The following is a 10,996-nucleotide window of genomic DNA, read 5'->3' as shown; positions in this document are numbered from 1 at the left end:
ATAATTGGTTGAATAGTCCCAGGTTGTCCATTGGGCCCTTCACAGTGCAAAATATAACTACTTTGATATACTTCAGGGACTTTACCAACTCCAACTATGTTAAATTTAGTGGGTTGAATTGGTCACGCGCATGGCCAGTGCTGTAGAGAAATGATTGAAATGTCCACTGCTATATCTACCAAACCTTTAAATTTCTTTCCCTGAATGGTTATTTCACAGGTAGGACGTTTATCAGTGATTTTATTTATACAATAAAGTGCTTTGCGTTGTTTATTTGTGCTTCCAAATCCTCCTGTTCATTTAATTTCACTTTTTCTCATTCCCACATATGGCACAATCAGGAGCTGTGCTATGTGCTCTCCTGGCTCTGCTTTCCAGGGAACAAAAGTAGATATAACAATGTGAATTTGCCCATTGTAATCTGAATCAATGACTCCTGTATGTATTTGTATCCCTTTTAAACTTAGACCTTTCTAAAAGTAATCCTATTGTCCCTGCTGGCAAGGGTACACAGAATCCTGTTGGGACCTTTTGTGGGGGTTCCCCAGGCAGAAGGCTCACAGCTTTTGTGCAGCATAAATCTACTGCAGCACTACCGGCTGTGGTGGGTGACAGACATTGAACAGGGGTGAGAGAATGGCCTGAGCTGGAAATGCCCCAGTTTAGAACGGGGCCCGGGATGGGCCCCTCATGGCATTTCCTGAAATCAGGTTCCCATCTTTATCAAACTTAGAGTGACACTGATTAGCCCAATGTTTTCCTTTTTTACATTTTGGACATATTTCAGACTCAGCAGTTTTCTTTTTTCCCCTAACTGGTGGCCTGATTTGCTGATTATTTCTACATTCTTTTTTAGTATGAATAGCTTGTTTAAATTCTTTGAGTAATTTAAAAAGAAAAAGCTCAAATGTAGCTATAATATTTCCCTGTTGAACTAGGGGGTGTATTCTAACAGGGAGCTGCCAAGCCTCTAAATCACCCTCTCGTCTAGCTTGCTGAATTTCTCCCTGAATAGAACTAAAAGCAGTCGCTTGAGGTGCTGCTCAGTCACTGGGGCAACTACTTTTTACCCAGTGTCCTCCGGAAAAGAAAGATCTGGAGGGTCATTTTCTTCAAAATAATAATGAGGGGGTGCAGAATGGTAGGGATGAACCTCTCCTTCCTTTGCCACTTTAGCTTTAGCTGGTAAATAAACATGCTTTGTAACCTCTTCTGTTACTTCATTATACTCTCCTTCCTCCTCATCATCAGTGTGAAAAAGTTCCAAGGTGGAATGAACCAGACCCCACACTTGTCCCATTGGTACCCTGATGCTTCTGAGCTCCCCTTCTTACTCACCACAGGGATTGCTTAATTCCACGTTCCCCAACCATCGCTCCAGCAACCCTTCAACCTGGATTCGAGCCCGCACGATGGACACCAGTTGCCAAGACCAGCTCAGTTGGGGAGACCCTAACCCAGCAGCACTAGAGCAATTAAAGACACACAAACAGAAATATAGAGGAGTCAAGTGGGAAATCAGGGGTTTCTCAGCCTTCAGAGCTGAGAGCCATGAACAGAGATTTAATCACATATTTATTAACAGCAAACCAGTCATTAGCATTGTTTCTATAGATATTAAATTAACTAAAAGTATCCCTTATGGGAAACAAAGGGATGGGCCAAATTAAAGGAATAGGTTGGGCTAGTTAACTACAGCAGGAGCATGTCCTTAAGGTACAGATCGCTCATGCTATTCTTTGTGGCTTAAGACTGCCTTTAAGCAGTTTTCCACCCTGGGCGGACCAGGTGTTCCTTGCCCTCATTCCGGTAAACCCACAAACTTCCAGCGTGGGCATTATGGCCATCATGAACATGTCACAGTGCTGCAGAGATTTTGTTTATGGCCAGTTTTGGGGCCAGTTTATGGCCAGATTTTGGGGGGCCTGTTCCCAACACCCATCATATACCAGCAGTGCACTTAGAGAAATGCACCACCTGAATGAGCTGTGTAACACTAGGAAAGCACATCTTTAGTTGGAACATTACTGGTTTCACTTAAAACCAAGTATCAGACACATTATATACACACTTTGTTTTCTGTTTTTCATTTCTAACATTCGTATATTAGCATTAAAGAGAGAAATACAATTTGAGTGCTTGTCATCAGTGAAGAAAGTGATTGGCGTAATTGAAAAGATGAAAAGAGCAGACATTCTGAGGGTCCTCAATCGATCTTATTGATTTTTAAAGGATTCTAGGGCTTGAATGTCTCAAACTAGTCCAAAAAAAGCCAACAGCAAGGCCCATACAACTATAAATCTCACTAGGTACATCCCCTATTCCATGAACATGAGAGGAGATGAACATTATCAGCCTTGCCCAATTTCTCAGCTTACATTTATTTGGGGGTCAATCCAATACCGTTATATGAATTCTTTGGAAATTGGAATATTTGAGCAAAAATGTTTACTTTTTGCACTTGAAAATACAAAAAGATATAGACATAGAGTGCATCTTTATTAGAGAATACCGAAAATCCCTTCAAGTCCAAGTTTTGAAATCCCCAGTTGACTGTTTGGCAGAATGGCTCATTGTCAGGTAGAACTCTTTTCTAGGGCCCAAACTACATTGCTTAGATACAATGCAAAGAGACATGGGCCAACCCCACCTTTCCAGCTCATTTGTTATCAGCAAAAAGCTTCGGCCTGGGCTCCAGTTATGGTTATAGTTGGCTTCACAGGTGTGCGAACTGTCATCTAGGTGATCACAGGGTGATGACAGGGCTGCTGCATGTTGCTCTGGAGGCTTTTCACTGCACAGTGAACTGCCCGGTCACAGCAGCCTTAGACAAAACTGGATAACATAGTTCTTAATGTTTTCTTCCTCATTGAGCATACCCTGATCTGAGAGGCTGTGAGGCAAGTTTTTACAAGACAAAGATATTAGCTCAGAGGATCAAGTAGAGCAAATGCATTGTTGCTGAACACCAGGGGTTTGGCCTAGTTGTGGTTGCTCACTGCACAGAAAGCCAGTCACTAAGACGAGTATTGCCAGGGAAGAAGAGATTTATTGTGGATGCTGTCAGTCTAACCTTCAAATCCGTCTCTCTCCCAACTAAAGTTAGGAGTTTATATAGACAGGAATTAAGGGGAGTAAGGAATATGATCAACAGGCGGCAGATGGTTAGATGAGAGGTCTAGCATCTCATTGTAACCACCTGTGGGAAAACAGGAACGGGAGAGAAGGAAGAGGAGTCAACTGGCAACAACTCTCCTTGTCCAGTTGTGGTGATCTGTAAAGTTTCAGTTCCATGAAACTATGTGGGAGTCCTAATGATGAGTTTATTGAGAAAGAAACTCAGATGACAAATGTTAAATTTCTCAACCTTTAAGACTGGGAGGTCAATCCTATACTTTGGATATTTTTGCCTGCTTAAATCTGATGTTGCATTGTAATTCCCAGTGCTGAAGGTAGGTCCTGGTGGGAGGTGATCATGGGGATGGAACCCTCATACGGCTTAGTGCTGTCTTCCTGATACTGAATTCTCCCAAGATCTGGTCATCTAAAAGAATCTGGCACATCCCCCAACTCCCTCTCTCTTGCTCCTGCTTTGCCTTCTGTTATGACTGAAAGTTGAGGCTTCACCAGAAGCCGAGTAGATGCCAGCACCATACTTCCTGCAAAGCCTGCAGAACCTGAGCCAATTAAACTTCTTTCCTTTATAACCTCTTTACTTTATATTACCCAGTCTCATGTATTTCTTTACAGCAATGCAAGAATGGTTTGACAGTCAATTTCTATGTTTATTCCCCTCAAAAAAGGCCTCCATAAACATCAATTGCATAGGAAAATTGAGCTGGTTTCCAGATCAGAAATTTGGCCCATATTAATAGTGGTTGAGACTTTATGTTTACAATTATTACTTCTGTTCATTTTACCATCTCTTCTTCCTCCATGCAGCAGGGGCATGTTGCAAATCACACACTCCAAAAAATTAAACACAGGACATTCCAAAAATTAGCATTGGTATTGAAAACACTCCCCCAAATCAGGCTTATTTGCCATTCGTATTTTTTCTGTAGTGAACTTTTCATACCAATCTTTCACCAATTTTCTTTTTGGGATTTTTCTATTCTTATCCAAAGCTGTTTTACAAGTACTTTTTTCAGTCCATAACTCACCTTTCCATTTCCTTAATTGTGTGCTTTAAAAACACCAGCTTTTGAATTTAACAAAATCTAATTTATCAAAGTTTAAAGTGAGTACATCGTTTTTATTACTTTAAGTGCATTAAATTTGTGTACATTCCATATTTGTATTGTCCATAGAGAAATCATCACCTAACTCAAACCTACAAAAATTTTCTGTTTTTCTTCTGTAAGTTTTAACTTTGAGCTCTTGTATTTAGATCTATGATGAGTTGAGGCCTTATATATGCTTTGGGGAGTCAAAGTTAACACCACATTTTGAAGATGTGTCTTTCCCCTTGGATTTCATTGGCACATTTGCTGAAAATGTCCCAAGCACCTCATGGGGTATGGCTGTGGTTCTGGACTCATGTATTCACAATTGTTTTGAATATTCACATAAATTTATAATCCACTGTCAAATTTTAATTCAGGTGGTGTTTAATTAATAGAACAATTTGAGGAAAACCGACATCTCAAAAATAGTTTTCTTGCCTACTTTGGCCCTATTTCTGCCATACACATTTTGGAAAACTTTTTCCAGTACTAAGAATAAATATTGGAAGGTTTATTGAAATTGTATTAAATTTACAGAAACATTTAAAGAAAACTGATGTTAATAATGGTCTTCCTAATCATTGAAATTTTTACTTTATTTTTAATTTTCTTGGGTACATACTAGGTGTATACATCTATGGGGTACATGATATATTGATACAGGCTTGCAATGTCTAATAATCACATCAGGGTAAATGGGATATCCATAACCTCAAGCATTTATCCTTTGTGTTACAAACAATTCAATTATACCTTAAAAATGTACAATTATTATTGACTGTAGTAACCTTGTTGTGCTATCAATACTAGGTCTTAGTCATTCTACCTTTTTGTGCCCATTAACATTCCCCAGTTCCCCCTCATCATGCCCCCACTACCTTTCCCAGCCTCTGGTAAACATTCTTCTACTCTCTATAAGTTCAGTTGTTTTCATCTTTAGCTCCAATAAATAAGTCAGAACATGTGATGTCTGTCTTGCTGTGCCTGGCTTATTTCACTTAATGATCTGTAGTTCCATCTATAATGTTGCAAATGACAGGATCTCATTCTTTTTTATGGCTGAATAGTACTCCACTGTGTATACGTACCATATTTTATTTATCCATTCATCTGCTGATGGACACTTGGATTGCTTCCAAATCTTGGCTATTGCGAGTAGTGCTACAGTAAACGTGGTGCAGATTTATCTTCAATATACTGATTTCCTTTCTTTGGGGTATATACCTACCAGTGGAATTGCTGGATTGTATGGTAGCTCTATTTTTAGTTTTTGAGGTACCTACAAACTGTTCTCCATAGTGGTTGTACTAATATACACTTCCACAGTGCAGGAGGGTTCCTTTTCTCCACATCCTCTTCAGCATTTGTTGTTACCTGTCTTTTGGACAGAAGATATTTTAACTGGGATGAGATGATATCTCATTGTAGTTTTGATTTGCTTTTCTCTAATGGATCAATGATGTTGAGTACCTTTTCATATGCCTGTTTGCCATTTGTATGTCTTCTTTCGAGAAATGTCTATTCAGATTTTTGTCCAGTTTTCAGATTAATTTTTTCTATAGAATTGTTATAGCATCTGATATAGTTATAGTTACAGCTCCTGATATAGCTAGTGATATAGTTTGGATATTTGTCCCTGCCCAAATCTCATTTTGAGATGTAATCCTCAGCATTAAAGGTGGGTCTTGGTGGAAGGTATTTTCGTCAAGGGGGAGGATCCCTCATTAATTGATGCTGTCCTTTCATCAACGCCCATATTTCTGCCATATGCATTTTGGAAAAGTTTTTCCAGTGTTAAGAATAAATATTGGGAGTTTTATTGAAATATTAAATTTATATAAACTGCTATTATTTTAATAATGAGTCTTCAAACATTGAAATTATTTTTAAATTTTTGTGGGTACAAATAGGTGTATATGTTTATGGGGGTACATGAGATATTTTGATACGGTCATGAAATGTATATAAACACATCAGGGTAAATGGGGTATCCCTGACCTCAAGCAACCCTCACAAGACCTGAGTACTCACAAGATCTGGTTAAGTGTGTGGCACCTCCCTCCCCCTCTCTTTGCCCTTGCTCCTGCCATGTGAGATACTTATTCCCCTTTTGCCTTCCACAATGGTTGGAAGCTTCCAGATGCCTCCCTACAAGCTGATCAGATGTTAGCACCATGCTTCCTGTACAGCCTGCAAAACCGTGAGCCAATTAAACCTCTTCTTTATAAATTACCCAGTCTCATGTATTTCTTTATAGTACTTCAAGAATGGCCTAATACAGATGGATAGTTTGCAAATATTCTTTCCCATTCTATGGGTTGTCTCTTCACTTTGTTGTTTCCTTTGCAATACAGGTTTTTAACTTGATGTGATCCCACTTGTCCACTTTTGCTTTGGTTGCCTGTTTGTCAGGTATTACACAAAAAATCTTTGCCCACTCCAATGTCCTGGAGAGATTCCCCAATGTTTTCTTTTAGCTGTTTCATAGTTTGAGGTCTTAGATTTAACTTTTTAATTAATTTTGATTTTTGTATATGCTAAGAGATAGGGGTCTAGTTTCATTCTTCTGCATACGGATATCCAGCTTTCCCAGCACCAGTTATTAAAGACACTATCTTTACCCCAATGTATGTTCTTCATCACTTTGTCAAAAGTGAGTTCACTGTAGATGTATGAATTTGTTTCTGGGTTGTCTATTCTGTTCCTATGTGTCTGTTTTTATGCCAGTATCATGCTGTTTTAGTTACTGTAGCTCTGTAGAATAATTTGAAGTCAGGTAATATGATCCCTCCAGTTTGATTCCTTTTGCTCAGGATAACTCTGACTATTCTAGGTCTTTTGTGGTTTCCATATAAATTTTAGGATTGTGTTTTCTATTTCTTTGAAGAATGTTAAAGGTTTCTTGATGTTGCACAGTTTGTCCATTAACTTGCTGAGCAACATCTTTTTTTTTTTCTTTTTTCCTGAGACAGGGTCTCACTCTGTCTTCCAGGCTGGAGTGCAGTGGCATGATCACAGCTCGATGCAGTCTCAATCTCCCAGGTTCAAGTGATCCTCCCACCTCTCTGCCTCCTGAGTATCTTGGATGACAGGTGCATGCCACCACGCCTGGCTAATTTTTATATTTTTTGTAGAGACAGTTTTGCCATGTTGCCTGGGCTGGTCTCAAACTCCTGGGCTCAAGCAACCCACCCACCTCGACCTCCTAACATGCTAGAATTACAGACATGAGCCACTGAGCCCAGCCAGAGTATTTTCTTACTGTTAGGTACATGAAATGATTCAGGCTCATCTTCTTTTTCTCCCAATCTCTGACTAGGAATCATCCCTGGTCCCCTTTCTTGTGGATAGTATTTAGGAAATAATAACTTGGCAGTTGGTGTGTTTACTGTTACTGAGCTGTCACTGCCTTTATGTCCTCTTGGTAGAATGAATCACAAAATATATGTATATGGGCACACCCAACAATTTCTCTATTGTTCCTATGTATTTAAAAGATATGAGTTCTATTCTAATCCCACATTCCAGGTTTTCTAGCTCTCCTCATTCCTATTTCTGCAAATATCTTCTCTAACAGGGAGAAACCTTGCCATCATCATTCTCAACGTATTTGCTCAGTGGTACCAATCTCTCAACAATGCTGCCCATCTCCTCCCCCTGTCCCTTCCACACCTCACCCTCAGCCCTCTTGGTGCCAGCAGACACATAGCCACAACTCCTCTCATCCCACAATGCAGGTCTAACTCCTCCACTCTGGGAAGGGAAGGCAAAAGAGACACATACAAACTCAAAGAGGGGAATCAAAAGAAAGAGGAAGGGAAGGCCACATTGATTTTTTTTAAAATAATAAATCATCTTTTGATTGCCCTAATAAACATCTCTTGGTGATGATACAGTTTATGGATATGACTAGACTTTTTTTTTCAATTTTAGGATTTTGCATCTAAATCTATGAGACTTTGGTCTATAGCTTTATGTTTTTTGTTTGTTTGTTTGTTTTATTGGTTTTGGTATCAAGGTTGCACTGGCCTGAAAAACTGAATTGGAAAAGTTCCAACTTTTTTCTTCTAGAAGAGTTTATAAAAGCCTGGTATGCTTTATTTATTAAATATTTGGAATAACTTCAGTGAAGCCATCTGTCCTAGAGTTTTCTTTCTAAGCAAGTTTTTGAATATTCCACTCAGATATTGTTTTCAGTTGTGACAAGACACAATGAATCTCTGGTATGACCTTGTTTCCAGGGCTTTTACTGATGGCATGTTCATGAAAGGACCAACCCACTGGCACTTCCTAAGGTCTAATCATTTATCCTCCATATTGCAAAATGCAAAACAAAACAAAAATTCTACTTGTTTTCTTCTCAAATTAGCTTTTCAGCCTCCTGCCCTATGCAGCATGAGATATCTAGAAATTTCTTGAGAAATTATATGTGTTTGAAGCCCCTAATGTATCCATTTTTTTTTAATTGCAGTCTTGATTGTTCTCCTGGTTTCTGGTCCCCCCCCATGCCTTCCCCTGACCCCCAGGGTATGGCCCTCTGCCTGAACCAAGTTCAGTATTCAGGCTCTTCCCTATAGCCAGAAGTGGAAAGGGTCCCCAGAGCAAAGAGCTGCATTCTGTGCATGTGCTTTCTGGGATTTACCACTCTCTAGAATTTTGCTCCTTTAGTTCTCTTTGCTTCTATAGCAATAAGTTGCATTTAAATATTTTTTGTAATTTTATAGTTGTCCTCAATCAGTCCATTCTGCTGCTGACTACTATACCTTACCCAATAGCAAAATCTATTTTTTTTTTTTTTGAAAGTGTCTGTCACTCAGGCTGGAGTGCAGTGGCATGATCTCAGCTCAATGAAACCTCCACCTCCCAGGTTCAAGTGATCCTCCACCTCAGACTCTCTAGTAGCCGGGACTACAGATGTGCACCATCATGCCTGGCTAATTTTTGTATTTTTAGTAGAGACAGGGTTTCATCATGTTGGCCAGGCTGGTCTGGAACTCCTGACCTCAGGTCTTGCCCACCTCAGCCTCCCAAAGTACTGGGATTACAGGTGCAAGCCACCGTGCTCAGCCTATTTGTGCTTTTTCAAAGCCCCATATTTAAGTTATATCTCTATATACATTTTAAAAAGTTATATCACCTGTGAAAAATGTATTTCACTTTGGAGAGAAATAGAGTTGGGTACAATAAGTCACTCAGAGCAGAATGTCCTGGCTTATGTGTTGGACATCTGCTAGGGCAGAAACCACCAGAAATCTGGACCCACTCTCTTCTACTAATCCTCTTAAGCTGCATACAAGGCAAGTTGACTTGCCCCTTTGATCCACCATTCTGAGACGGGTCACCCGAAATTAGTCTGCCCCAGGATTATTCAAAAATCCTGCTGGTGGGCTCCTGTCCTATGGCCCCAAATTAAGGGTCTCTTTCTTCCTGGACATACAAAAGCACTCTTGCTTATGGTTCCCTTTGCTAAAAACTCTTCCCTTATTTTACATATGGCTAAGCAATAAACCTTTGACCTAGTTATAGTCATTGGCTCCAGTATGGCATCTTTTCAAGTGTCAGAAAACAGCAGTCTTGACAATGAACTGAACTGGATATTAGCAAAGTAAAATGCTATTTCTCAATAAAAACCTTTTTTTGCGTGGTGGCTCACACCTGTAATCCCAGCACTTTAGGAGGCCAAGGCGGGCAGATCACAAGGTCAGGAGATCAAGACCATGGTGAAACCCTGTCTCCACTAAAAATACAAAAAATTAGTCAGGTGTGGTGGCAGGCGCCTGTAGTCCCAGCTACTTGGGAGGCTGAGGAAGGAGAATGGTATGAACCCAGGAGGCAGAGCTTGCAGTGAGCCAAGATCATGCCACTGCACTCCAGCCTGGGTGGCAGAGCGAGACTCTGTCTCAAAAAAAAAAAAAACAAAAAACAAACAAACAAAAAAAAACCTTTTCTCTACATTTTCTTAAATTGCTAGATATCCTGCAATTCAACACCTCTGGTCTATATTAAATTTAGATTTTAACCTAAAATGTCCACACATTGGATACAGTTAAAAATACTTTCTCTACTATCTGATGTTCACTAAGAAGGTACTTCTTATTACATATACTCTATAAAATATAACCTCATAGTAAATGCTTTCCTATAGTTTGTGCATTTTCTGTGGCCTCTTGACTTCACACAGAATGATTTTCCACATTCATTACATCCATAGGGTTTCTGTCTTATATGAGTTCTGTGGTGAACAATTAGGGCTCACTTCTGGTGAAAGGTTTTCCCACATTCATTACACCCAAAAAGTTTCTCCCCTGTGTGTCTTCTCAGATATTCTGTGAAACTGTAGTAGTAGCAAAAAAATGCATCCCTTCTCAACTTAGGGATGCTGAGCCAGGTTTCACCCTGTGTGAACTCTCTGATGTTTACTGAGGTGTGGCATTGAGCAAAATGTTTCCTATATTCATTCACCATAAGTGTTTTTCACTTTTAGTTTTTAAACATAATCTATGGCCCAAATTCCAGAATAATGTTTTCCTGCACTCCATATCTTCATATTGTTTTTTCCCTCTTTAAGTTCTCTTCTCTACTGTGAGAACTGACTTCAGGGCAAAGGTGTTCTCATTATCATTATATTAACAGATTTCTCTCACCCTTTATGTTCTCTGCTCTACAAAGTTCTGACTTCACCCAGAGTAATTTCCCTCACTTACTACATTTATAGGGTTTCACCTCAAGTGTGTTCTCTGATGTACAGTTAGTTTTGACTTAATAATAAT

At 39.5% G+C, this 10,996-nt stretch overlaps 1 protein-coding gene across 1 annotated transcript in view; it reads right to left on the bottom strand.

Moving 5' to 3' along the window:
• Positions 1–4,704: 4,704 nt before the first annotated feature.
• The window catches only part of ZNF37A (zinc finger protein 37A), a 39,414-nt gene continuing 33,122 nt past the window's right edge, over positions 4,705–10,996 (bottom strand). The window contains 1 exon segment of the mRNA XM_063710140.1: positions 4,705–10,995. Coding sequence (XP_063566210.1) covers positions 10,904–10,995 — 92 coding nt within the window. The 3' untranslated portion in view covers positions 4,705–10,903.

This window comes from Gorilla gorilla, chromosome 8, assembly GCF_029281585.2.
Source record: "Gorilla gorilla gorilla isolate KB3781 chromosome 8, NHGRI_mGorGor1-v2.1_pri, whole genome shotgun sequence".
Classification (NCBI taxonomy): domain Eukaryota; kingdom Metazoa; phylum Chordata; class Mammalia; order Primates; family Hominidae; genus Gorilla; species Gorilla gorilla.
This window is presented reverse-complemented; position numbering and strand designations above follow the sequence as displayed.